Below are 27066 nucleotides of genomic sequence, written 5' to 3'. Positions count from 1 at the left end.
GTATTTTGTTTTTTATTTAGCTGTTGTCAAAGAATTAATTAGGATACATACATGAAAATTGCTGAGGGCAGTTAAAATGCTATCACATGTTGGTCACAGACTAAAAGGTCGCTGCTAAATTTAATCTAAATTTTATCTAGTTTATAGTGTTTTTTTTTTTTTTTTGCATTTCAGCCTCAGCAATCACAAGTAATTGCTTAATCGTGTATTTTGCCATAGCATTAAGTTAAATACATGTAAGTAAATAGAAAAAGATGGGAATACAGGAAACTTTTCCCTAAAGGGAATGGTTTAAAATCCATGAGGTTAACTTAATGTAACTAGCTCACAGTTAATTAAATACCTGCAATGTTATCAGTAATAGATGCACGTGCAAAAAAAGTATGGTTTCAATTCCTTGGTAGTGCTTAGTAGTATAGTCACAGTAAACACATTACAATTTTGCAAGTTCTCCTGGACCTTGCAGATTGAAATTCATAAGAAATAAATAAAATATAATTGAGTGAGGTCCATGACATTATAGATGGTGTTTTTTTAGATTCTGAAAGCTTAATTACATTAAGCTATGGGCAAATTCCTCAATAGAGGAAATAATTAGTATCTTTCCATATGAAACCTACATAAAAATTAAATGTGTATAGTTTAAACAGAGGACTCTTGACACTCTGCTTCAATTTGTGTTGACCTATGTAGTAATGATAAAGAAAGCTTGATGGAAAGATATCATGCAGAACATCATACTAAATGAATGTAAGCTATTGTACAGAGGAGTAAAAGTCCGGCTTCAACAAGTAAAAGTCCTACCGTGTATTTTTTCTAACCATTCACAAAACCAGCTGAATGTTATGTGAATTACCACAGCCAGGTCTTCAGTCTTCAGCCAGGTAGATCTAACTTGACTTTCGCCAGATGAATTCCGTTCTGCCTAGCGGAACGAAATTCATCTGGCGAGAGTCAGGTTAAGGTAGATCAGCTAATTTGTGAAATCACCTGTGTTAAGTGCACAGGTGGAAACCAATACATGGTAGGACTTTTGTTTTCTGTTTCTGTTGTTTTCAGACTTTTATAACTCTGCCTATGATAAAGAATGTTCTCTATATGGAAATATATCATGCAGAACAGATCACACTAAATAGATGCAGGCTATTTAGTGTGCAGTACGTGCTCTTGTATAGTAAAAAAGTCTGCAAGGATGCTACAGAGTCTGTGAAGATGCTTAGGGGTAGCTTGCAAAGACAGGAATTAAGGATAGGTTTGGAATTCTTCATCCCATGCCTCTTTGAAAGGGTCATTTACTACTGTTTCTAGCCTTTCTCTTGTACAAAAATGTTAGTTGAGTTGGCAACCGCTCCAATTAAAATGTATTCCCACTTGATGACAGTTGGTGAGTTTTACTGATGCTAACTTTGCAGCTATGTGGCAATATGGCAAAACACTATGTCAGGTAAAATAAAGTGAACAAAACCCAGCTTACATGAAAGCCTGGTTTGCAATGTTTTTCTAGATCTAGATAAACATTGCAAACATACAACGCCATTCGCTTCATGTTGTAGGTGTTCCTGATTACTGAAATTACATTTTAAACCAAGTCCACTCAACTGCACTCAATCATACAGAAAGGCTCAAAATGGGGCGCTAACAATTTGGCATTTCGATGTAACCACCCAGGTGATGCAAAAACATTAACAGTAGGTGGACCCCTAAATGGCGAGTAAATTGCCACAAAAGTAATGGTTGAGAATTTAAAAAAAAGAAGCCAGCTTGTTCCCTTGCAGAACCAATACTGTGTCTTTAACAAGCATAAAGAATTTACATAAGCAGCACTTGGCTCTGCTCTGTGTGGCAAAACATACTGTATACTACTGTTCTTTGGAAACATTATCTATACATGCCACATTTGAAAACTATGAGTGCAGTTCCCATTGAAAGGTGTAAACATTAAGACAAAGATACGAAAAAGGGAGTGGGATGGGGTGGGGGGGTCACCAGGCAACGCAAGGAGCATTAGCGCAGGTCACTCTCATCGTCCTGGATGGTCTTCTTGATTCTGAGTAACATGGTGGTCTGCCATTGATCCAGCTTGGTGATCGAGTCAAATTCCTTTATCTGAAGTCAGAGACAACAGAGACCAGCATTCATAAGGTGAGGCAGAAAAATTGCACAGCGGTGATTTTCTCTTGTTTTTAAGGCTACTTTTGTAAGTATTACTAGTTTGCTTAACACCTTAACCTAGTAATGAATGGCGCTGGCATTTTACATCATTCTCAAAACCTGTTGAATACTTTTTATGGGAGCTTACTCACAGCATCAGTGTAAGCATCAACACTCTCTTCTTCATGTGCATTCAGGAGTTTCTGTTCAAAACAAAGATTTGAAGTGATTAAGAAAATTACATGATTTTCTACTATGACAAAAAAAAAACCCAGAGCTGTGGGAACAAAATTGCTCATAAAATTCAATCCCTCACAACAAATGAATAATGAACAACAGTGAAATAGTGAACAATGAACAATAGTGACACAATATTGAAAGTGGGGCATGTTTGCATTAAAGATTGAGTGTTGCTTTTGTTTTTAAGATTTACCTTGACAAGTTTACACTCTCTGGAGTCAGAGAAAGCTGGGAACATTTCCTCATACCTCTGAATGGCCAACTGTTGAGGAAACAGAGACAAAAATGTCAAAAATGTAAGAATGTACCAACGGTTGAGGGTGTCATTAAGAAAGTTAAAAACTCAAAAAATCACACTACAATAGAATGTAGACATTACCTTTGCATTCAGCATGTCTACACAAAAGTGACATAGTGCTGCTTTGAAGAAGTAATCTTTCGCACCATACTTAAGCAAAGTGCTATCCATTGCATAGGTGCCAATCTAAAAAGAGACAGAAGGTCTAAATGAGGTTCTCATTCAGGCAATATGCAGATTTATGAATGAAAGTACTTTCAAAATAATATGTACCTGCTCATAGATTTCAATAGCTCTCTGGTACTGTTCCAGTTGAGCTGCATAAGTAGCCACTTTCATGAGACATTTATTGCCAGCACTGCACAAAATGGGATTAAGAAACATTTATTGAATCCTTCAACATGTTAATGTTCAGATTTTTGTTATCTATTTAAGCATACTGTACGGATGTCTGATCCTAAATACCTGGTAGCCTCTTCCATTTTGTAATAGTCAGCTGCTTGTTCATATTGGGCAACAGCCTATGAGGGAAAGGAGTACAACAGTAGAAATTAACAAAAGGAAGATGCACAACAACAAAGAGTTTGTTTAAGAAGATGGTTTTATCACTAGATCCAGTTTCATTTCTGTGACATTTTGCAGATAACTGATTTGATGGAATGCATTTAGCGCACATGCGACTCATGCATGCACCATGAATGTCACATCACATGATGTGACATTCATGTAAAGGGAACATGAGCCTGCTTCAGTTAGCGCTTTTTGCCTCACCTTCTCAATGTCCAGCAGCTCACTTTCATATATTTCAGCAGTGGTAACATGATGTTTAGCTGCAATTGTGAAACGCCCCTGATGAGGGAGAAATACATCATAGTGTTTAAAAAACAATGTATAACTGTCCTAAACATTTACTGTCCTAAAACCCCATGTCAACAGACTGTGTGTGTGTGTGTATCAAAATCCATCTGCTTACTTTACAATAGCAATGAATTATCAACTACATTGTTACAAGGACATTAATGTTCTGATCTAGAAATTACATTTTTAAACACAAATGTGACAGTCTTTTTTTCTCACCATATCAGTGTAAATCTCAATCGACTGGCCAAGACATTTCACTGCCTCTGTAAACAGCAGAAGGTTAAGTCTGATTAATGAAATCTCTGTAGCTACAATCCCTATATCATAACATATATTTCATCTGATTACTTCGAATTTCATGTTACAATGTTTAAATAACGTCTGAGAATACAGGAAGAGACATGGGGTAGCCTACCTTCAGGGTCCGATTTTTTAAAGGCATTTCCTGCGTCAATAAAGCTCACAGCAGCATTTAATTTGTTGTCTACTCGTAGGTACAGTCGGGCAGCTTTGCAGAAAGCATTACCTGCCGCTGGAGGAAACAGACAAAACGTTAAGTTCCTCTGCAGAATCTAACAAAGAAGTGCCTCAGACAGACATAGAAATCGACCTTAGGATAGATGCTTACCATTCCAATTTTTGGCCATTTTGAACATATTTGCTGCTCTTACATACATATCACAGGCATCTTCGGCCTTTGAAGAACTCCTTAAATGAACCATATGATGAAAAAGGTTAATTAACATTTGCAGAAAGAGCTCGGACGTCAAAGTCTGGATACAGTCATAACAACTACTCAGCATAATACTACTACGTATGTTGTACAAGCACGACAAAAAATTAGTTGCCCAGTATGTGGACGGTCATATTGTTCCCGTTAATTACTCTGTCTATCACTCTTGATTCAAAATCAAGTGACACTTCTGCTCTGGTTGCAGTCATCATTTTCCACTGCAAGGCTGTTTGCAATGTAAACATTACTGAGTAGCTGATGCTGCTGATGCTAGTCAGGCAGACTCTTTGATTAGCTAAGGAAGTAGCTAGCTGTAGCAAATTCTTACCCAAATAACGTCCCCAAAAACGTCCCTGGTGACTTCATTTTCTTATCTGCCTCTGCCACCAAAGCCATAGCCTCCTGTTCTTTTGCGGAGTGATCCATTTTTTAATTGTTTATAGTATATGTTAAGCCTACGGTTGTTACTGGCAATGTATCATCTGAAGTCTTCCCCACTGCATCACAGGGTTGCTAGTACCAGAGCCCGTCTACGGAGAGCCTGGTCACTCCGTATTAAGTCCCATTGTACCGAATTTTGGATGCAGTTCCACCAGAGTTCCACTGGGGGCGATCGCCATGAGTGCAGAATGAATGGGAGTCAATGGAGCTAGACGGCTAAATTTGTCTCTTTCACCTGATTGCCGTTGACAAATCTCAGATTTGATTGTAGTTTGTATAACTTCAACATGGGTTATAGGTCAAAAGTTGAATGAACGAGTACTTATGTCCTTTTGATTTCTTACAGGTTGGGTCGTTGTTGCCCATAACACGCTAGCATTGTGCTAATGAATGACGTCATTGACAAGTTTGAAAGGCTTTTTAGAACAATTAAGTGACTTTAAAAATATAATACTCAACCAAGTGTATTTTCTTTGCCTCCCCTTTCGAATACAATATTCAAATTACTTGAAAAAAAATTATAACCCGAGAAAAGTGGATTTTGAGGGGTACAGCTCCATAGACCTCCATGCATTCTGCACTCATGGACGAGCGCCCTCATGTGGAACCACAGAAGGAACTGCAACCAGTTCAGAAACCGGAAGTTTTCCGAGAGTGGCAGTTCTCCCCTTATTAGACATTCTCTGGTTAAAGCGGAGCTAGTAATCAAGGATCTTTGGCAGCAGGTTAGGGCAATGAGCAGAAGGACTGTTGTTGTCCCAACCTCAAGTCACATTTCTTTATCAGCTGACAGGTCTTCGTGTCGTCTTCAACAGATGAGTCATGTTGATTTGATTTTGTAGACAGTCTGTGCTTTTGGGCAACCTCCAACTTCAACAGAACGCAAAAGTGTGAATCGGTGTAATTTTAGTATATTTCCTTAAGCACTTTTGAGTAAAAGGGTTGGAAAAAATAGTAAGAACAAAAGTTAGAAAAATATATTTAAACCTTAAGGATTAGTCTAGGTTGGATGCTCCTCATCCGAGCCTCATCTTTGATATTAATGAATGTATTGGATTAACCAATTGAAAAAAACATGGTTGGGCCAAAAAGTCTGTGATATTTCAAGCCCTTACCGACAAAAACATTTATTTAACAGTCTGAGACCATTTCAACACCTTAACAATTCCTTTACTAGAACAGTTAACGCTGTCATACACAAAAGAACATCTTTCAACACCCAGAAATCTGCTACATTTTTCCCATTAAGAACATTGTGCTGTTCAACCAAAAAATAATGTCAAACAATTGTGAGCACTTAAAAATTCAGTTTCAGACTGACAATATAAAAAAAAATGTGCGTACACAATTCTGTACAACCGTTTCCTTTCAGAAAAACAAAAAAAATAAATAAATTCAAAGTGGAAAAGTAATAAATAAAAAAGTAAAATACAATAAATAAACTCAAATTCAACATATGCAGCAACCCAACAGAACATACACACTAAACTGATGTTTAACAGAATGAACAACAGCTTATTCTACATTATATATAAAAGCACTATCATTTCAATGGATATCATGCCCATTTTAATTATCCAAATAATCCAAATTTCAAGGCTACAATAAGCCATAATTTGACATTAATTTGACTTATTCTCAGCTAAAAATATATGATATTTGAATTATGCTCTGTTATATATATATATATATATATATATATGTTTTCCATTTGTTTTTCTTTTTCAATATTTTGTTAAAAAATTAAAAATGATTTTTGAACTGAACATTTTACTGGCCAATTTGAAATCTGTGGCTTTTATAATGTAGGGTGGCCGCTATTACAACGTGTTGCTGTTGTAAAAATGCAGAATCCTGAGTTACTGCGAGTCTGACTAGGAGGTGCCAGGGAGCTCTCCTCCAGGGATAGCCTGTTGGGCTGCGTCTCTGTTGCAGGCAGGCCAGCTGTATGCCATGGAGCAATTCCGCTCCTGGTGTCGGTGGGTCTTCATATGGGCACTCCGACTCCTGACCTTCTGGAAGCCCCTGAACAATGACAGACATGCACGGTATTCACAGGAGTATTTGCCTTTTCCCAAATAAAAAATACAGGACTTTCCTAGATTGATTATGTATGTGACCTTTAACCTTTCAAAAACGTTTTCTTTTCTTTTTTCCCCCCCAATGTTTTTTTCAAGACCTTCACCCATATTTCCCTACTTTTCCAGGTTTGGAAAAACAGTAATTCATTCATATTTCCGTACTTTTCCAGACTTATCAGACCTGTGCAAGCACCCTGATTCATTACCTGGTATACTGGACGTCTGCCAGGTGTGGTCTCCATTCCCAGCTCCGTAACAGAAAGGTGATATTTGAATGTAAGCTATACAATGTAGGCTAGCCTATAGATATTTTATATCATATATAGCCTACACCAGGGGTTCTCAAAGGACCCCTTTTGGAGGGAGAGCATTTTCCGAGGACCCCCTCATAACTGTAACATTTAAGTTTGCCATTTGTATTCTCTAAAGTTGTGGCCAGGTCCATTATCCCATGTTTTTTGGCAGATCTGCAACTTCGTCTTTTGTCAGTTTTGGATTTTCCGTCACTTGAGAACATGGACTGACTCAAACATTTCTACACATTTATCAGCTAGCTGGCTAACAAATAAGCCAAGCTAAGCAGTAGTAGGAATGGTTCTTCTTGACCTAGGTGAAGTTAAATGTGGTTAGGAGCAAATAGACACAATTTGCTTGTTTTATGGGTGAAAAGGGACATCATTTGAGACCACTTTGAGAACCACTGGCATACACAATCAAGGGACGGTAGCTATCCTCTGAAAGCAGGGCATCTTCATATTTAGTGTTGCGGCGGAGTTGCGTAAAGAGGTGCAGAGCGCGCACCTGTTTGCTTTTTTTGACTGGCAGTGTCCAAGATCAGATGACAATATGTGAGTTGGATAATGTAGGCTAAAACATAAAGGTAGGCCTAAAGCAAACAATAAAGGACAATGTTTAAGCCATTGGATATTATTGAAAGAAAACAATCGCAAAGATATGCAGAATGAATGAATAATGACCGGCGAACTAGGCTACTTTTTCAGCAAAAACATAGCCAATCCTAAAAGAAACGTGAAGCCTACATGACATGTAGGCTAAATCGGCATATTACCCTGGGTCATATTGGAAACGTACAGTAGCCTACTGTACCATAACATACAAGATTATGCTCTAGGCCTAGAGGTCTTTCCTTCATAAGGTAGGCCTACCCAATTTTTTTTTTCTACAAAGTAGGCCTCAACATACTAAATGTTATGTATTCACATTACTGCAAGCAAAAGGAATGAAAGCGAGCAGAGGACAATGGACATGGATGGATACGACCTCTTTCCAGAAAGCTTTGCTTGGAAAAAACATAATTAGTTAAGCTATTCGAACTGACGCATAGGCTAGTTAACATCAGATCATACTCTGTGCTGACCACATCAGGGTTTTTTACATGACAATGTTTCGAAAGGCTGCTGTTACTTACCGACCGCACTCCTCACAGGTGTACTCCATAGATGTGTCTGCAGCCGTCTGCAGCTGCTGTATAGGCCTTTGTCTGGTCAGGGAACGCTGCACCCCCCTTCTGCTGGCCTGCTGGTCGTCAGGACCAGTAGGCGACTCTGTCTAAGAGGCAGAAAGGGATCTTTTAGAGAAACAGGCTCTGTGTGTTCTTTGATATTTTTGCTTCCACTGAGTTTGTGGTTGCCACTTGCCAGTTGGCGGCCCTAGAGTCTTGAGTAAGTACATTTCAAGCACATACTCATGATGTCAGTTTATTACTGTACAAGATGTTTTTTTTTGTGTGGTAAAATCAGTATACTTCAATCAAATACACATTCAGGGGCTCGTTTCTAGAAAGTGTCGTTTGCTAACTTGCTTCGGAACCTTGGTAGTTCGCTCCGTCGTTCTTGGATTTGGTGTTTCTAAAAAAGGGTAGTTTGAACTCAATCGCATACAAGGATGCAAAGTTTGGGCAGTCGCACTTGTGTCGTTCCTTGGTAGTTCCACTTGGTGTCCGGAGCGCCTAACTAAAAAACACAACCGCCTAACCAAAGATTACGAAGTGGATGTTTATCTCGTGACTCAATGATTGATCTATCCTGTAGCTTCATTTTCATTAAGAGACTGACTCCTCTACTTGGCTCATTCTTGCTATTTATGTTAATTAGAGTATTGCCTTGCTTTTTGATAGGCTAGTATTATAATCTTTATAGACTCTTAAAATCAGCACAGTGATAAATGGTGTAGTGGCTAAAGCAGGTGACTTGTTGTCCCAGCGTTGTAGGTACAATTTTCTTATGAAGTGAGAATGTCCTCTTGCTTCTCGCTACCTGCGGGTGAACTAGTGTGACACGTAGATTCAATTGTTTTTGACTGATGTCTTGTAGGCCTACCTATTGGTCTCTCGATGTAGAGTATACATAAATATGTATGGTCAAAACCTATTGTTGTGTCTCGTAGGCCTACTCTTAATGAAAAGGAGAGATAGGATGCGAACTCCGGCCGAGCGCGCAGAGCACCGACACGCTGCCGTTAAGCCACAAGACAGTTAATAAAATTTGCGATACCCTGAAATTCTTGTAAGCTATATATTTTTCCAAACATAGATATTTAACACAAATAATGACACATATTGGTCGGCTTAAGTAAAATGTTTTATATACTTGCAATAGGTTTAGGTTTTTGCAGATGGCAAATACAATGCCAGCATTAATCTTATTCAACTATTAATCATTTAAATTAGAAAAATGTCGACATAGGCTGTGGCAGAGAATTTCTAGGGGGTGGGGTATTACACGTTGCCACTGTTTCCACCAATGATATGTATCGATGCATTATCAACAACGTTGTTGGAACAACGGTGTTCGAACGCCGGAGGTAGCGAATTGCGACACAGGTACGATGTTTTCTGGAAACAGGTGTAACACCGTCGTTGTTTTGTCGCAAGTTGCAACGTATCACGGTGGTTGAGCAACATCGTTGCTAACTTTTCTAGAAACGCGCCCCATCTTAACACTCTTTCTCTTGGTACTGTGCTTGTTTATCCATTCACTCTTGATAAGCTTGAGGTCAGGTAAAACATAATTTTCAGCCAATTTTCAAATTTCAACTAAATTTCACATTTGATGTCTTCACTTGTCATCTAGACTTAACACTCACAGAGTCTAGTCCACCTTCTTCCTTCTTATCTTCTTGAGTACGCTGTTTGAATTTCTTGAGTTTCTTCATGGCATAGTAATACTCAACACACTGGTACACTGTCTTGCTCTGTAACTGTGGCACAGACTACATTTCAGTCTGACTACACTACACACATATGCTGACAAAACTACAGAGAGTTTATTTCAAAATGTTAAAAGGCCATATTATTCATCCGAAAAATAAATATAAATAAAAATATATAAAGTATAAAAACCTCTATTGTATGGTAGGTTCCCCAATGAATATAACTGACCATCTTGTTAGTGTTCCAGTGCTCACCATGTTCTGAATACGCTGGAAGTCCTTATTCTCTGTGATCACAGCTTTGCGGAAGACTCTCTTTTCTTGGGCACTCCAGAAGTCTGACCCTATAGTGACCCAAAAGTATACAGAACTTTTCAAAAACCTGTCCATGTTGCTGGCTATTGACAATGCTATGACAACTAATCCGATATCGAGTGCTGTAAATATTTGTAGATGTCATACAGGCTACTTTCCCAACCCTGATTGCAGCTTCGGCGTTAGAAAAAATATCGGAACTATTTTCTCTGATGTGGCATCCATTTACTTAACTGCGTGATAAAGCTAGAAGAAAGATTCTAAAATTCTGCATTCATTTATTTAAATTTCATTTTATTAGCCTAGTGTCAGCCACGTTTCTGCGGCACCCCTGAGGATGCCAGACAGTTGAGAAACACTATCTTAGTCGATGTAAGATGTACAGTACCCTCCAGAATTATTGGCACCTCTGCTAAAGTTGACAAAAAAACGGTATAAAAATAATCTCTTGGTGATTTGTTGTAATCTCACAATTAAAAACATAGAAAAAATCCAACCTTGAAGGGAAGCAAATTTATTTTGAGAAAAAGGAAAATCTCATAAAGAAATAAATATTTTTTAACTAAAACACATTGCTCACAATTATTGGCACCCCTGAAAAATCTTATAAACAAAACCTAGCATTTTCCTATCTAATTTCAATTTATTTAAGTTAATCAGAGGGTCTGTGAACTTTCAGAAGTAGTTCATGACTTTCTTTTTCACTAAGGTATGAAAATAAAGTGACACAGAGACTAAATCCTCTAGTCATTACCAATGTAAACGGCAGTAGTTACTAAATGGTGCAGTGACTTTGTCTGGAAGTGTGGTCTATTGTCAGATGAAATGAAAATTGCGCTCTTTGGCTAGAAACACGTTAGGTGTGTTTGGCATATATAGAAGAATGACTATACTAAAAAAGAATCCCATACCTAAAGAGAATTATGGTGGAGGCGATGTGCTATTGTGGGGCTGTTTTTATTCCCAAAGGCCTTGGGAATCTAATTACGGTGCATGGTATCCTGAACAACAAGAAAAACCTGAACATATTTAAAGGAAATCTGTCAATCTCTGACAAGACACTAAAAGTTGGTCATGATTGGATCATTCATCAGGTCAATGAACCAAAACAATCGTCCAGATCGAAAGAAATATGGTTTACTGGTATGGTTAACACAAAATGAATTAAGAGGAGAATGCACAAGTGTGGACCTATAGCCTGGCGGGCCATCCTATATCATTGAAATGTATAGTCTGGAATCGACCTATTCACCTCGCTTAATCCAAGGGGCGGGCAGAGAATTGTCTTTCAAACTGCCTAGGCATGCAATAGGCCAGCGCTACGACCAATCAGATATATCAAACTTTTACCGTATCCGGTCGGCAAAACGCAAATACATCCTTCTTCGAAAGGAATGACTTAAGTGCATTGTGTTGCTCAACTTTCAAAGAAAAGCACAAGTCCAACTCCTCCAAAGTTGACGCCAAAGCCGATTCAAACAACCGCTCTTCGTTCGCCATAGCCACCTTCCTTGTTGTTCACCGTCGCAGGACTGTCGTCATCCTGTTAAGCCCGCCTTAAGACGCTCTAACAAAATAGAGCACTGTGATTGGATGACGTCCACGGCGTCAGCCAATAGAAATCCCTATGGTTTGATACTAGACGTACAGGCTGAGCAAATTAATTTGCCGCCGCTAGGGTGCGTCTAGATTTCTAGGCTAGTGGACCTAGGAATCTGGACAATCTGGGGAGATTTTGCAAAGACTAACGTTCTTAAATCTCTTGCTTTGTATTCTTTGTATGTCATAGGTGAATTAGGTGTATTACAAGCTGTTTTATTGGCAAAGGGAGGCTTAAGAAGGTATTATAAGCAGGGGTGCCAATAATTGTGAGCAACGTGTTTTTGTTAAAAATATTTATTTCTTTATGAGATTTTTCTTTTTCTCAAAATAAATTTGCTTCTCTTCAAGGTTGGATTTTTCCTATTTTGTTTTTCATTGTGAGATTACAATAAATCACCAACAGATTATTTTTTATACCCATTTTCAGTCAACTTTAGCAGAGGTGCCAATAATTCTGGAGGGTACTGAATACCCCGACAACCCAAAATGAACCACATATACAGTCACCATTGCCATCTATGGAGTGTAATTACAGCTGATACCTGTATAGTGATAGTCATTTAAGGGGTGTGAGGAGGAACGATAATCTCCTCTGACCAAAAGAAGATCAAGAGCAGCCTAGAAGTGGAAATAAAGAAAAACATACACACATAAAACATCAAACACACATATGAAACAATTTTCTAATATGAAAACAGTAATCGGCTGTTTCTCAAAGTCAAGAGCGTATCCTAGACAGAATGCTTTCTTGCAAGTCGGGTGCTAGAGAGACAAGGCTACGCACCTTCCCCGTACCTTAGCCAGTGGTTAAGATCACATGCAAATGAACAGCTTAGCAAGTGTGGAAGTGCATGTCATCAAGGTTCCGGCTACGCGCTACATTTGAATCGTGGAAGCGGTGGAAATTGTGCTGCTTTACCAGATGTGGGTTGACGTGGAGGAGGATTTGGAAAGGGAGTAGCCTATCAACGGCAGTCAGTTCGTAGGAGGAGGATGTAGGCTACTGTCAGCATCTCCTTAACTGTGCAGCTGCACTTTCCGCTAAACAACCTTTTTTGAATAGCCTACAGTATTTTCACACTCGACTTGGTCTTCACATATTACAATCCGTAGTTCATAATTATGTTAGTGTCAATGGTAGGCTAAATGTTATAATTGATGACGGTAACGATAGCCTAGTCTGTTAAGTCTCCACAAACTTTGCATTGGGCTAAGTTACTTACAGATAAATTGATAACAAAAGTAATATTATAAAAACACATAACTATTCATTCACATTGACATATGCACTTATGAACATGCACATTTACTTGATATAAATACCTGAACAAATGGTACGATGACATTAACAAAACACGTACTGCTTCTTTGCATCCTCCATCTCCCTGTTTTTTTTTTTTTTAACTCACACCGTCAGATCATTTCTAATATGCCTCGTCCATACGCAAAGGATTGTGAGCGTTTTCTGAACGCCGAGGATCCATCGATCCTCGAAAATTCTCAGAATTTCTTAGAACGAAGGGCTCAGTACTTGATAGAATTTTAAAGCACCCTTGACATTGGAACAGTGCTTGGCGAGATTCGATGATGTAACGTCCTTGAAAGAGCGGTCTTGAAGGACCCATCCTTGACTTTGAGAAACAGCGCTCATCTCACCAGAACATCTCCTTGCACTTCATGAAGGCAGTGAAGGGCCAGTTCCGTGTTGGTTCCCCCTCCTGGGAGAACACTGGAACAACACATGTTCAGGAACTCTGTAACTGAGTCAGGAGAAAAACACAGTAGTGAAGTGAAGAGATGCACAGCTATGCAGAAGCCTCGAGGTATGTTCATGACCTAAAGCATGACGTTAATCAGCTTAGATCATGCACTGCACATGCACTCCTAAAACAGTGACACAGAGCAAGTCTCTGGAAGTAGTCCCTCCTTTGGAAGTAACTAATGGTGAGTTACTATGCAATATTCTTTTACTTGCCTGTGTTTACATGTTTGTGAAAACATGATACATTTTTAATCATCATCAATCTTGAAAAACTTGTATTAATTAGCTCTTACATGTATCATATAAGAAATGGCACAGACACTAGTATATCCAGCAGGACAGAATAGGGTATACAATCTTTACACTAAAGAGGCAACAGAGACAAGAAATAATTGGTGAAATTGAATCAAATGCATGTCCAGTATGTGTGCGTCAGTGTGTGAGTGAACCAGTCTGTGTTTGGTAAACACACCTCTGTCTTGTGTGTCTGTATTACTGGCTATGTCTCCCCATGGTAACCAGACGATCTGGGCGGGGTGCTCCTCATACAGCATCAGCAGCCGGTTCCGCAAGGGCGGGATCTCCGCCTGGAAGCGTGAGCCCACGTTGATCCTCCTGCAGTTGACATGAATAGATATGGAATGGATGTGATGCCTCGACTTTAAATTAGCTATGCAGAGGTGCACAATATAGGACACAGGAGGGAACTTACGGCTCTATGCTAACAACGGTGTCATCCACTACCATACAGATGCCATCTTTTCTGTCTGGGGATGAAAAAAACTTAAAACAATCACATTAATGACTACAAAAGGCACCTAATTAGTCTTTATGCTTCATTAGTCTGTGAGTCAGCGGTTATGATGTCATCTCCATCATTTTCATTGCTATGCCAACTCTCACACATTGAGAGTGAGATTCATTCATTTGATTGGCTCCATGCGCTCTTACACCAATCGAATGTGTGAGGGTTGGCAGCTCTAAATCACATTCAAAAGCTTGTTTTTCTTTTTGTCTAAATTTATTTGATTTGTGTCTGCTACGGTCCAATTACTTTTCGCTGAAAACAAACTAAACAAATCAAACATTTTTTGGCCGTCTATTTCTCTTGCCTGTACAGCTGTAACCACAAACACCAGACTAGTGACGTGCTTAGGCTTAAGGAAGAGCCAAACCTCCAAGCGTGTCTAAGCCCACACACAGGTCCGACATGACGAGGATGGAATGAAGGAGGAGCACACAAACCCATAGCACTGATGAAGGAATTGGCCAGGGGTGGACAGGGATGCTGCTGGGGCAGCTTGTTGAAGTACAGGCCACTTCCTGGCCTCAGCGGGCTCAGCATCGGTGGGGGGGTGTAGGGGGCGAGCTGCAGGTCGGGGTTCATCAGCTGGCCAGCCAAGTATGGGGGGGAGCGCAGCTGGCTTAGGTAGCATCCTGTCGCACGGAACCGCAGGCTGGCCAAGGCCTCCTGCTCTAACAGCTGCTGGGGCTGACGGGGGGTGGGAATGATGAGGGTTTTCAGCGACTCCAGCCGGCGAGTCTTTTTCAATCCCACTCCCTCTACCGACTGAGCTGCTTTTTCCTACAGAATACATTTGTTTTAGTTTCACACAATAAGAATGGCCACTTTAGTTAGATTTACAGAACCACAAACCCCCTCAGGGTATGTCACTGCGATATTTTCTTGTCGAGAGAGAGCTGGTGAAAGGAATTCAGAGAGTATCATGAACAGCGTTCTTTCCGGAAACAACAGTGATTCCTTTACTTACAGTGGCTAGCATAAAACTCTGGTGAATGCTGTTCTCCGTTGAGCCTTTTGTGACAGGTACGGATACAGGGATGATCAGGGGTGATAGACTCTTCTTCTCTGAATACTGGGGTGACCACTGGGAGCCCGACAGTTCATCAGCAGTGGTCTCCACTGTTTGACCATGCTGTTACCAAAAAAACAACATGACCAAAGAACTCTTTGCATAACTCTGAATTGCAAGATGCTCTAAACTTGTAACTAAGTAAGCAACACAGGCAGATGTCAGATAAGGGTCACAAACAAGCTTGTGTTGTTATGAATCATAAGTATGGCACCTGAACAAAGGTGGGTGACTCTGGGGAGTGAGAGTCCACATGGTCACCTGCCCTAGAGGAGGCAGGATGAGCCCAGGAAAAGCTATCTTCAGAGAGGTCTCCACAGTCTGACCTGCAGAAACAGGAAGTACATGAATGGCATACATATAACTGATGGATACTGTCACATGCAGCAAAGCCTACAACTGAAACAAAATAGAACCCAACTATCATTGCAATCTTAGCATGCATAAGATTGTGTATTGACCTTGATGATTATTTTGTAATATTAATCTGCTGTCTGCAAGTGATAAATATCAGATGGTTTAAAAAAGTAGTCTGACATTCAGAAAAAGATAGACCTCAGAAACAAATATTTATACAATCAAACCTGAATAGAAACAGTGAGTTGACAAAACATACATAACAACATAACAGTTTAGTTATGTGAGATGTTCAAACTTTCATAGGTTACTAAAGGGCTCATAAAGCCTATAAAAACATACCAACCTTTAAATGTGAATACCAGGATAGGATCACATATTTAATATTTCTTATTTCATTATTTATTAAGCTGTTATCTTTACAATCTTGTTAGAAATGGACTTGGTTCACTCCTCACTGACCTTTCACAAGACTCCTGTCCTTCCTCTGCTCGTGTGATGACAGAGACACTACCTCCCTTCTAACAAAACCAGCATGTTAATATCTGCCTAATCAACAAAATGCTAATAAACCGGAACAATAAATAAATACAAATATTTATTTTTTTCCTTCTACTAAAAACAAGGAAACTGAAAGGAGGTGCGACACACACCTTAAGAGACAGGTAGGGGGCACTCTCTGAGCTGAAAGAAGCCATCGCTACCTGGCTTGGAGATATAAGGAACCCAGGGCGGGACCGTGGACGTCGGGAAACTGATTCTTCGTGACAAATGGGCAAAGGAAGGACATCGTCAGTTGTGATCTTCTTCTTTCGTACTCTCTTTTTGGCCTTGTCAGCCATTTTAGGGACAGCATGCATTTCTTCTAATACACTTAATTGAGTTTGTGGGGCAGGTGGTGGGAGGTCTGCTGCTGAGCTAAATTCATGGCCAGAGATGGGCCACGGAGGCAACGTCTCTGACTTTATCTTTTTGACCTGGGTAAGACCTTGGGTTATGTGAGTGTGTGGACTCTGTTTGGCTTGACTGGAATCTTCCGAAGACACTGTCCTTTCCTCGTTGTGACAGTTGGCCGTCTCCCGTGACGATTGTAATGACAAGATGCTATCGAGGACCTGGAGGTCCGTCACAGGAAACTCGTTCAACGCGTTTTCCCAGCAGGAGTCGCTCAGGCTGTCCGCCCCATAAGTCTGTGCTGTTGCAGCCTCTGATGCATTGACACTACTCGGCCCTGGCTCCAGACTCACGGGCCACTGTGAAGACCCCTGCATATCTTGAGAGGTCACCACTTCATCTCTGCTCATGGCATACACACTCTTGGCAGTTCTTGGGATCCACTGATCCCGGCCTACCAGGGACTTCTCTTGAGAGGCGCTCTCAACCGTGAACTGACCCACTCCAAGTCCTCTGACCACATTAGAAAACCCTGAGTAGTTGTTGTAATTAACATAGCTGTGGTAATCCGAGCTTGCGGACTGGGTGTTGGTCTGGATGACCGTTTTTGGGGCGGAAATGTAAATCGTAGGATAGCCAGTTTGGTCACTGTTGCTTTGCGCACTTGGAGCGTCCACGGCCTTGGCTTCCCACTGTGCTGCAGGGTGGAGGGCGGAGTGGGTGGAGGTGCTCTCTGATGGCATAGGCTTGGGCTGAGCGCCATGCTGAGACAGACAGTGGCGTTTCAGGGAGTGGGTGTCACAGTAGCTTCGCTGACAGCCTGGCTCTACACAGGTAAACAGCTTCCGCTTTTGGTGTGTCAACATGTGGCCTGTCCTGTATAAAAACAAAGTGACTGAGCACACACAGCAAATGTACACACTACACATACAACACTGGCATTTTAATACAAAAGTGTACTTACAGATGATCATGACGTTTAAATGCACGCTGGCAGATGGAACAGACGTGCGGCCGGTCTGACTGGTGCGTCAAAAGGTGTTTATTCAGTGCATTTGTATTCCCAAATACTTTGCCACAGAAAGAACACTCATAAGAGGAGTTCCGGGCTTTCTGTCTGTCCACAGATTCATGTTCAGCCTGTTGGTACCTCTCACTCTTTGTTATAGTGTTACTAGCCTTCATGAAAACTGAAAACATTCAACAATAAAACAATAAAAGGAAATAATTCATATATTAGTTACACAATTGCACTTAAAGAAGCATGATTTTGCACTCAACAGTGAACTACATTTTACCCTTCTCTTTCATGGTCCTAAAGTACCTGGTCCAGGGTTTTTTGCTGCTTGTAAGGCAGCCTGCAGTTTGTAGAACAACCTAATAACTGAAGCTCTTTCGTTTGTTGTTGTTGTTATTGGTGTGTTCTTCTATGTTTCCTTGCAATCGTTTTGATTCCCTTGCTAAAGGGGAAATGTTGCATTGGAACTCAAAAGTATTGAGAAGTAATGCAAAAATAGCTCAGAATAAAAATACAGCATAACATTAAGAAGGCTGCACATTCCCTCGCTAATTCAAAATCAGGGAGATCATGGTGGTGATTTGTTTTCTGTGCTATATTTGTGTTCCCTTGCATTCCCTTATACTAGTTTTACCTTCCCTCATCACACTAATTTGCAAGGAGATGTAAACATATTGTGAGGGAATGCAAAAGCAGCCTATGAAAAAATCACTACCATGACATGTTCAAAAAATAGTTACAAAATAAATAAATCTGCTTCATGATTTTTAAGGGTCTTCATAAATCTGACAGTTGGAGAAATGATTGCTACATATAAAATCTACAAACATACGGACCATCTTGGTTCTGCCATTCCTCAAAGTTTGTGAAGTGCAAGAAAGGTTCAGATGTCGAGTTAATTTTGAGACCTTCATCAGAGACATCAGTGAGGCGGTGACTAGAATGACTGAGGTCCACGACTTCATCCATGTAACAAAACTGGCCTGCAGTATATAAATAAATAAAAACTGGGTAATTGCATGTCACCACACACATTGTAAGGAACATTGGTGTCACTCAGTTCTGAATGACATGAAGCAAATTACTTGATAAATTTTACACTTCAGCATCAGTTTTATTTTGTATCACATTTTCTCACCTAAGGTTTGTATTCACACCATTATGAATCAGGTTTCTCCAACATTGTGTTAGAAAACAGATTTCACACTCAAACTATTTTACTCAGCATTAATATCATAAGGCATTTATAAATATAAAGTTAGCACAATGCTTAAATGCTAATTTAAGCCTCAAATTAAGCTTTAACATAGCAAGAAGCTAGTATTACTGCTGAGGCATATTTTGTAACATTGAATAACAGCTAATGTTTGTAAATCAATGCATTCAAACATGTACACAATTATGATTTGGAAAGGCACAACATCCAACTCACCTTAATTTTAGATGACAATCTCTAGCTAACGTTACCTCACTAATCTTTGTTACCAATAGCAAACGGAGTAAATTATGTTAGCACTATAGACTACATCATGTTCAACTATTCTGATTAACGTTACGTCTCGAATTAAATTGATCGATAAAGGTATTGAATCCAACACTGTATATGATAAAACAAACAACAACTTGTAAAAAAAACATCAACTCATAAACAAAATTAATAATAGTTTATCTAAAAATAATCTGACTACCTATCAGCTAGCTTCCTGTAGGTTTCTTCTGCTTCTTCATCCAATCACTAAGTTTTTCGCTCTTTCCTTCTCAAAAACCAACGGACACAACCATTCTCATTGGCTCTCATTGGCTAAAAACTGAGCGGGAATTTTATTTGGATATACCCGTGGGAAAAGAATATGCTTTTCTTGTAGCTTAGATTTAGTTTTTGAAGCCTATCTTGTTCTTCATAGGCCTACCTGGAATGGAAAAGCGGCACGTTCTTTAGGTTTGTGCAATAACCAGCAATGCAATATTTTTAACTGCAGCTAGACTCCTATGAAGCTTCTGAAGACAGCTGGGTACTGGCAGTTCATGTGGTATGACACTGATCTTCTGGTTATCAATTAGCCTTCAGTTGGATTTTCCCCATTAATACATATGGCACATAATTAACAGAAGTTGGACACACAAAATTATCCGCTTGGCCTGAAGTACAACCTAAGTAGGCATTTATGTGTTCCAACAAACTTTGATATTTATGGTAGTGCATGTAACAGCTCTTAGCACATTTCCTGAAGTAAAAACTGCTGTCACTGTCTTGCAGTGTAAGCTACTGTATCCTCCTACTGCATTGGCCCAGTAGTCCCTGGTAACAGCCGACAGGCTTTCTTTGCGCAGGAATAGTTCTCCTGACAGTCTTACACCCTTAAAAAAGATAACTGCATTGCTTCAAGTGTCAGAAGTTACTACAGTTTTAGAAGAAACATTTGCAGTTCATATGCAGGAAATGCAGTATTTTGGACATTTTACTTCGGGAATCGGGACAGTTTCTGTCTTTAACTGCCAGTGCTCTGTTTCTTTGTCTGATGCCATGCCTGAAAAGGCTTCTCAGTACAGGTGCCTGGCAGGCTCCACACAAGCAACAGGTCTTCAGCCGTGCCATCTATGAAGTAACAAGACTCTCTACCTTCTCAACGTCCTGGACCTCTGCCTTTCTTTAGCAGAGGTGTGACACACAGGGTGGGTTATCAACTTCAAAGTCTTTCTTGTGTGTATATCGATTTTTCATTGCAATGTGTCATTGAAACTCCCAACCTTCTGTGTCATTCCGTCCACATCTATGGCAAACACGTGGGGAATTCTAGCAGTTTCATCATAAGAGGACGTAAAAATTATCAGGGCTATGTCAGTTGACACCGCAGACATTAATAGCTGGTCCCAAGTCTCAGCCTGTTGTTCAGCACGATTAGTGATCTGCTGCGTTCTTGATGAAGTAGTGGTCAGTAAGCTAGGAGTTGGTTGGCATGCTGTATAGGACGCAATACAGCCAGAAGCATGATGATAGCTTTCTCTGCTGTTGGCTGATCTCCTTCCCTGAGTTATGGTATTTTGTCATTGAACGTCATGCGATGTTCAAAAATGGTACCATTTACATTAGCATACATAATGTGAAGGATGTCTCAGGATTTCCTATCACGGGTTAGCCTCTCTCACTCCATACAATAAGTTTGTAGAACCTTTGCAGCTTGCAGCAGTGCGTGGTATTTCTCATCCATATGCTGATATGCTTTTAGTCATCTCAGTGAATCTAGGGCATCACCAAGTGCGCTTGTTGCACATGTGAAAGTTGAACGACATGTTTGGATAAGGACTGAAATACATGTGTCGCTGCAGCTTCCATTTCAGTGTAATCGACTGGTGCTGATTTGCAGTGTTGATACCAGGCTCCCTCATGCAGTGATTTTACCAAGAATCCTGACATGTCACGGAAGAGGTGGGCCTCCAGCTTATCTGCAAAGGCAACTGAATGCAACATCACACAGGTGCTGCCTTGACCCTCCCAATGGAACGTGCATCTTGTGGCTATGCCATGTCATGACCTTGACCCATGTCTCAGCGACTCTGTCTTGTGAAGCATAATATAATGATGATGCAAACAAGCAAAGCTTTTTACAGTTTTTAACAATATTTCATGTTTATGTCATAATGTTAGCAACTCTTATGTTGTAGGGCTGGTATTAGACTGGCTGGCAGCAAAAGTGATATACTGCAGGAGGGGTTGCATAGTTTGGACCCACCCTGCAGAGTTCCAGTAGTTAGCTGACCAGGTTGTGCACCCAGGTCATAGTCATTGAAGGTCCTAAATCTCATTTCTGGCCTGGGTCCCAACCTTTTCTAACATTCTGATTTCTGAAAAAAGGGGTGTTGCCCCCCTGGGTATTACGTGCACATACTTACACATGCACAGCTTTTGTGTATGTTGTCATAGCAGAACTTTGGTCCCTAGTCAGAGGTATGACTCCTCCTCTTGCTCAGGCCCTCGGTCCATAAAACATCTGGATTCATTCTGAGGACCGAGTTGTGACTTACAATGGTGAAGCCGATCAAGTGAAGTTGAAATGCTGCAATAAGGAGACTTGCTGTTGCATTGGTCCTTGTGAATTTGAAAATAGGACTCAAGTATGTGCACCATCCTAGATGCATCCTAGATTTAGTTAAACTTTTGTCTGTATACAGTCAGAAAAAATCATCTTCACATCACATTTTACAGAGGGAGGTGAAAATCATCAAAAGGTAAGTTACTTCTTTTACCCCTGTATCTGCATAGAACTAGACACTTATACTGTATGAATGTTATAACTGGACACTAGTGAAATATTGGGGGTAAGTCTGTTTTTTTGCAAAACTCTAAATGCATGTGTCCTTAACCTCTTGTAGTTTGAATTATTTTATCATGATTATATAATTATAATATGATGCAGGACTTAAGAATTGAGAAATGCAGTATCAATGAATTTACAAGTATTAGAAAAGTTGAGTGAACATACTTTCTTGCACACTGCATTAAGATTATTTAGAATTTATATCTTCACTGTGAATTGAATAAGAAGAATGAATATTGTACTTGATTGTACTTTATTCACAATTAAATTATGCCATATTTCTCCCTATTGATTTAGCTGAGTTCTCTTTTCTTCTCAAAGAGGGATATTCCCCATCCTGGCCACTGGCCCCTTTGTTCATTTCCTCTCCCCACCCATAATAAGCTATGGGCCCTGATTCCCATTTTGATTGGCATTTAAATTCTGTAAGGTCTGTTTCACCAACCCCACCCTTTCCCATGTCTCATGCACTCGCTCTCTCTGTCTCATTCTCTTTTGCACTTAAAACTTCTTGAGCAACTGTGGTTTACACCCATCTATGCTCCTGCACTGTCTCAGGGGCTTTACAATGAAGACCAGCTGTGAGTTCACATGGTCTCTCACTCTCTGTCAACTCATGCAGCAGCCTACTGCTAATACAGGAAAGATTAATGAATTAACTATACACCCGGGTGCTCTGTGTTTTCTTTCGGATGCATTTGATTTTTGGACTGCGTTACTTGATTTTAATCAGGCTGGGTTGAGGGCCTCTGCAGGGTTCACCAGTTATTCCGTGTCTCTTTGCAGTTTGTAGATGGTTGCTTGTTCCCATGCTTTTGCAGTGAGTCACACAGAATTTTGTTGTCTTATTGTTGCTGTTTATTGTGCAGTTTTATATTTTGCATACACTAGTCTGATGTCTATTACATACTTAGTCTAGCTCTCATGCATAGCCCCTGCTAGATACATTTGCTCTTACCCTCTATAATCTCACTCTATGAACAAAGATAATCAGTGGCTGTCATTCTGCAGCAGATTATGTTATGCCCCAAAACACTGATCTGAACACTGAGCTGATCTCCACCCACAGACACAACCCACCATGCCTTCATGGGGGCTAGGAGAGGATAAATCTTTGAGAGAGATCCGAACAGTAACCGATGGCCTGAAGAAGTTGTACCGGGAGAAGCTTCTGCCCTTGGAGAAGCAGTACAGCTTCTCCGACTTCCACTCTCCAGGCTTAGAGGATGCAGATTTTGACAATAAACCCATGGTTCTATTGGTGGGCCAATATTCCACTGGAAAAACAACTTTTATAAGGTAACAACAATTTTAGAATTATGAACACATGTTCAAACTAAAATATGTTTATTGCTCTGTTAAGTATATGAATCATAATTTAACAAACAAGTTATTTTGTCTAATAGCAGTTAGAACTAACGACTTTATGAGGGGTTCTCTTTTACATCCTCAGATATCTGCTCGAGCAAGACTTCCCAGGAGGTAGAGTGGGGCCTGAACCGACAACAGACACCTTCACAGCCATCATGTATGGGGATGTGGAGGGCGTCATTCCAGGAAATGCGTTGATTGTTGATCCCAATAAACCCTTTCGCAAACTCAATCCATTTGGAAACAAGTTTCTTAACAGGTAAATAAAATGGGTGGTGGTAGCATAGTGGACAAGAAGCTGGACAAGAAGCATGCAGTAGCCAGAGAAGCTGTGGGTTTGATTCCTTGCTGCCACCGTAGTGCACTTGAGCAAGGCACTTTACCCTGAGTGGCTCTGGGGCGACTGGGCCTTGCAATACTTGAAGCGCATGTCGCTTTGGATAAAAATGTTAGATATTTGGAATAGGGTAAGGGTGGGTGAGAAGCACTATGTAGAAGGTGAAATACTTCTGAGAGAGGGTGTAATAAGAAATCAGATATTCCCAGCACAACAGAAATTCTTCATTTTGAACTTGTGGGAATGTTTTTTTATTTATTCTTTCCAAATATTCCAGATGTACTTTTCTGTCCCAAAAAAATATAATTGTACTAAGGAGCACAAAAACAAAGAGCACTTTGTCAGATTTATTTGCTCAACTATTTTTCCAACAAATATGGACAATGTTCCAGAGGCTCCAAGTGCTATGGCAAGACAACAGAGAAATGTTATCTATTTCATCACATTTATTAGGTGACAGAATATGTCTGACAGACTTATTGACAAAATACGTTGCCAGATGTTTTAGTGTTTTAGTTGAGGTCAAAATGATGAAGTAGACATGTTTTTTTCTTTTTTTTTCTGTTTTCCTGGTAATTTCTCTTTTGGTGTTACAGTATTTTTACAGAATGGTTGGTTATACAGGGTTTTTAAATTAAGCATTATCCTCTCCTATCCATTTTATTTAGTGTCATAAGTAACATGCATCAAACACTTGTTGGTCTTGTTGTTAAACTTCTTGCAGATTTCAATGTGTTCAACTGCCAAATCAGGTTCTGCAGAGTATCAGCCTCATCGACACACCAGGAATTTTGTCCTCAGCCAAAAAGAGACTGAGCAGAGGTAAGACATTGCAACCGTCAAACGTCTCATTCCTACCTCACTGCATTGTAAAGTCGACATGCCATTTTCTGAATTGGTTGCTGTGATATATCTTTCTCAAGCATACCCTGTCTTCTGGAGGTGTTGGAGTTGTTTTAGAGCTGATGTCACTTACACCCCTCACATTTAATTCTCCCTGCAGGATATGATTTTCAAGCTGTCCTTCAGTCATTCGCAGAGCACGTTGATCGCATTATACTCCTCTGTGATGCCAACAAACTGGATGTTTCCGATGAGTTCTCACGCACGATAGGGGCGCTGCGCGGTAATGAGGACAAGCTGAGGGTTGTGCTCAATAAGGCCGACCTAGTAGACACTCAGCAGCTGTTGCGGGTCTATGGCGCCCTCATGTGGTCGCTGGGGAAGGTGTTCCGCACTCCTGAGGTGCTGAGGGTTTACATAGGGTCCTTCTGGTCGTCGCCGCTCAGGGTACCCGACTACCGTCGAATGTTTGAGAAGGAGGAGGAGAGCCTCTTCAAAGACATCCAGGATTTGCCTCGCAATGCCGCTCTGCGCAAACTCAATGATCTGGTCAAAAGAGCTCGTTTAGTGAGGGTGAGTGCCAAATCTCCACACTATGCACTATTTTGAAGATCGGTGACAACTTTTGTATTATTTATTTTTCGTTAAGTTTGACCCACTTTGTGTTTGAACATGTACAGGCCCATGTTTACATTATTAGCTATCTCAAACAAGAAATGCCCTTGATGTTTGGAAAAGAGACCAAGAAAAGGGACCTGATCTACGACCTTCCAGACATATTCGCTAGGATCCAACAGCGGCATCAGATCTCTCCTGGTGACTTCCCAGACTGTGCCAAGATGCAGGTTTAATGACCTTTACTATAAACCAATGATTTGGCGGTAATCTAAACTATGCTCATCTCTACTGAAAATACTTCACTTACACTTCTCTTTCTGTTCCCTCTCCAAAGGAACGACTGATGAGTCACGACTTCACCAAGTTTAAGGTGCTGAAGCCCAAACTAATGACAGCTTTGGATGATTTTCTGACCACTGACATTGCGAGACTTATGCCTCTCTTGCACAAGGAAGAAATTGAAGTGGCCAGCCAACCAGGGGTGCAAGGGGGAGTGTTTCTGGGGCCACACAGAGGCCCTTTCAATAATGGCAACCCTTTTGTGCAGCTTCAGGAGAATATAATAGAAGGGGACATAGCAGACTGGATAGTTGCTAAAGATAAGGCCAAATACGACGAGATCTTTTACAACCTCTCCCCCAACAATGGCAAACTGAATGGCACCAAAGTTAAGAACTGGATGATAAGCACCCAGCTGCCCACCTCAGTCCTGGGCCGAATCTGGAAGCTTTCTGATGTGGACCGAGATGGCATGCTGGACGAGGATGAATTTGCCCTAGCGAGCTATCTCATTGAGGTCAAGCTGGAAGGTCATGGCCTTCCTCCAGTGCTTCCTGCTCATTTAGTGCCCCCATCAAAGCGCAAAAGGAAGAGTGGGAAAGATGAAGAACCAGAGTTGGTTGCACCAGTTGAGTCAGAGCAACCCACGGCTGTAGATGATGATGATGATGATGATCATAATGATGATGACGATGATGAACAGTGAAAAGGAGACATAGATATTTTTATTTTACTGCTTAACTTAATCTCTGTATTTCTCCCCAATTTTTATATGGACTTAACATACTGTTATTACATTTAGATTGTACATTTATTCATTTAGCAGATGCTTTTAACCAAAGCGACGCACTGAATGAATAATAACACTCAAGCTGTGGTGCAGAGGAGAACCTAGGTAGGAATTACTAGTGCATCCAATACCATTCCTAGAGGGTGAGAGTGCAGACGTCAAGTACTAGTCAAAGTGTAGTAAAAGGACAATGAGGTAGAGGGAGGTGTGGGTGGGAAGTGGGAAGTGCATGGTAAGTGTGTGTTAGGTGGGCCAGGTTGTTAGAAGTGTTGAGGGAGGAGGTGTTTACCATCTTGGTATTACCATCAAATAGCCTATTGCATGTAGAGAAGTGCCAAGAGAAAAATAATCACGTGTAAAGGTATTGCATGAATTTTGGTAAGACTAAACCATTAGAAAACCAATTATCAAGGTTTGGTAATATTCACAACAATGAGTGAGTCTCTGTGCAATTGAATCAAATTTATATGTTGAAAATAAACTTTCCTTCTCTCTTCCTGTCATTGGATTCTAATGGAAAAACTTCCTTTACTGGAAATTACTGGAATGTCTTAATGATCTCTCAAGAGTAAACTCAAACTGTTATACCATATATTATTGACCATCAATGTGGTGTTTTAAATTGCATGCTGCATTAAGCCAACATTCTGGAGTGGATTGGTTACATTTGTTTTTGTACAAGAAATTAAATGTATGACTTGGTGAAGGTGTAAA

The 27066-nt window shown here is 40.3% G+C and overlaps 3 protein-coding genes across 10 annotated transcripts; 1 reads left to right on the top strand and 2 right to left on the bottom strand.

Moving 5' to 3' along the window:
- Window positions 1-144: 144 nt before the first annotated feature.
- On the bottom strand, window positions 145-4817 carry napaa (N-ethylmaleimide-sensitive factor attachment protein, alpha a). Its single transcript, XM_042092761.1, has 11 exons — window positions 4612-4817; window positions 4179-4258; window positions 3966-4082; window positions 3767-3813; window positions 3461-3538; window positions 3155-3210; window positions 2963-3047; window positions 2771-2875; window positions 2585-2653; window positions 2304-2354; window positions 145-2106 (listed from the first exon to the last, which is right to left on the bottom strand). Exons 1-11 carry the CDS (start codon window positions 4707-4709, stop codon window positions 2005-2007), a joined length of 888 nt encoding a protein of 295 aa, XP_041948695.1. The 5' UTR covers window positions 4710-4817; the 3' UTR covers window positions 145-2004.
- Window positions 4818-5835: 1018 nt separating this feature from the next.
- On the bottom strand, window positions 5836-19562 carry LOC121709464 (zinc finger protein 541). Of its 6 annotated transcripts, none has more exons than XM_042092878.1 (16): window positions 19231-19562; window positions 18707-18781; window positions 17745-17970; window positions 16540-17656; window positions 16349-16407; window positions 15744-15855; window positions 15428-15592; window positions 14901-15240; window positions 14368-14422; window positions 14128-14270; window positions 13550-13653; window positions 12436-12511; window positions 10232-10320; window positions 9911-10024; window positions 8235-8374; window positions 5836-6749 (listed from the first exon to the last, which is right to left on the bottom strand). In XM_042092878.1, the coding sequence occupies exons 2-16, from the start codon at window positions 18765-18767 to the stop codon at window positions 6599-6601; spliced, it is 2952 nt and encodes a 983-aa protein (XP_041948812.1). In that variant the 5' UTR covers window positions 18768-18781; window positions 19231-19562; the 3' UTR covers window positions 5836-6598. The 6 variants fall into 6 exon arrangements, with proteins under 6 accessions (XP_041948812.1, XP_041948811.1, XP_041948810.1 ...); XM_042092877.1 differs by having other exon boundaries at window positions 16349-16404; window positions 18635-18781; window positions 19231-19561; XM_042092876.1 differs by having other exon boundaries at window positions 18635-18781; window positions 19231-19559.
- A 62-nt stretch (window positions 19563-19624) lies between these two features.
- ehd2a (EH-domain containing 2a) lies at window positions 19625-26855 on the top strand. 3 transcript variants are annotated; one of them, XM_042092883.1, is made up of 9 exons: window positions 19625-19828; window positions 20335-20471; window positions 21969-22025; window positions 23184-23413; window positions 23568-23744; window positions 24547-24644; window positions 24826-25238; window positions 25346-25510; window positions 25618-26855. In XM_042092883.1, the coding sequence occupies exons 4-9, from the start codon at window positions 23196-23198 to the stop codon at window positions 26266-26268; spliced, it is 1722 nt and encodes a 573-aa protein (XP_041948817.1). In that variant the 5' UTR covers window positions 19625-19828; window positions 20335-20471; window positions 21969-22025; window positions 23184-23195; the 3' UTR covers window positions 26269-26855. The 3 variants fall into 3 exon arrangements, with proteins under 3 accessions (XP_041948817.1, XP_041948818.1, XP_041948819.1); XM_042092885.1 differs by having other exon boundaries at window positions 19634-19737; XM_042092884.1 differs by lacking the exon at window positions 21969-22025.
- The last annotated feature ends 211 nt before the right edge of the window (window positions 26856-27066 follow it).

Source organism: Alosa sapidissima, chromosome 5, assembly GCF_018492685.1.
Source record: "Alosa sapidissima isolate fAloSap1 chromosome 5, fAloSap1.pri, whole genome shotgun sequence".
NCBI classification, from domain to species: Eukaryota; Metazoa; Chordata; class Actinopteri; order Clupeiformes; family Clupeidae; genus Alosa; species Alosa sapidissima.
This window is presented reverse-complemented; position numbering and strand designations above follow the sequence as displayed.

Excerpts from the sequence above, each read along its gene's own strand:
- napaa (XM_042092761.1), bottom strand. The coding sequence starts at position 4,709 with ATGGATCACTCCGCAAAAGAACAGGAGGCTATGGCTTTGGTGGCAGAG. Across the intron at positions 3,814-3,965 it reads TAAAAAATCGGACCCTGAAG|AGGCAGTGAAATGTCTTGGC; the intron begins GTAGGCTACCCC and ends TGCTGTTTACAG. Across the intron at positions 2,107-2,303 it reads TTGATGCTTACACTGATGCT|ATAAAGGAATTTGACTCGAT; the intron begins GTGAGTAAGCTC and ends CTCTGACTTCAG.
- LOC121709464 (XM_042092876.1), bottom strand. The coding sequence starts at position 18,767 with ATGGATGAAGTCGTGGACCTCAGTCATTCTAGTCACCGCCTCACTGAT. Across the intron at positions 13,654-14,127 it reads TACAGACACACAAGACAGAG|TTACAGAGTTCCTGAACATG; the intron begins GTGTGTTTACCA and ends CTCCTGACTCAG. Across the intron at positions 10,321-12,435 it reads AAATGACTATCACTATACAG|GGTCAGACTTCTGGAGTGCC; the intron begins GTATCAGCTGTA and ends GGGTCACTATAG.
- ehd2a (XM_042092884.1), top strand. The coding sequence starts at position 23,196 with ATGCCTTCATGGGGGCTAGGAGAGGATAAATCTTTGAGAGAGATCCGA. Across the intron at positions 24,645-24,825 it reads CAAAAAGAGACTGAGCAGAG|GATATGATTTTCAAGCTGTC; the intron begins GTAAGACATTGC and ends TTCTCCCTGCAG. Across the intron at positions 25,511-25,617 it reads CAGACTGTGCCAAGATGCAG|GAACGACTGATGAGTCACGA; the intron begins GTTTAATGACCT and ends CCCTCTCCAAAG.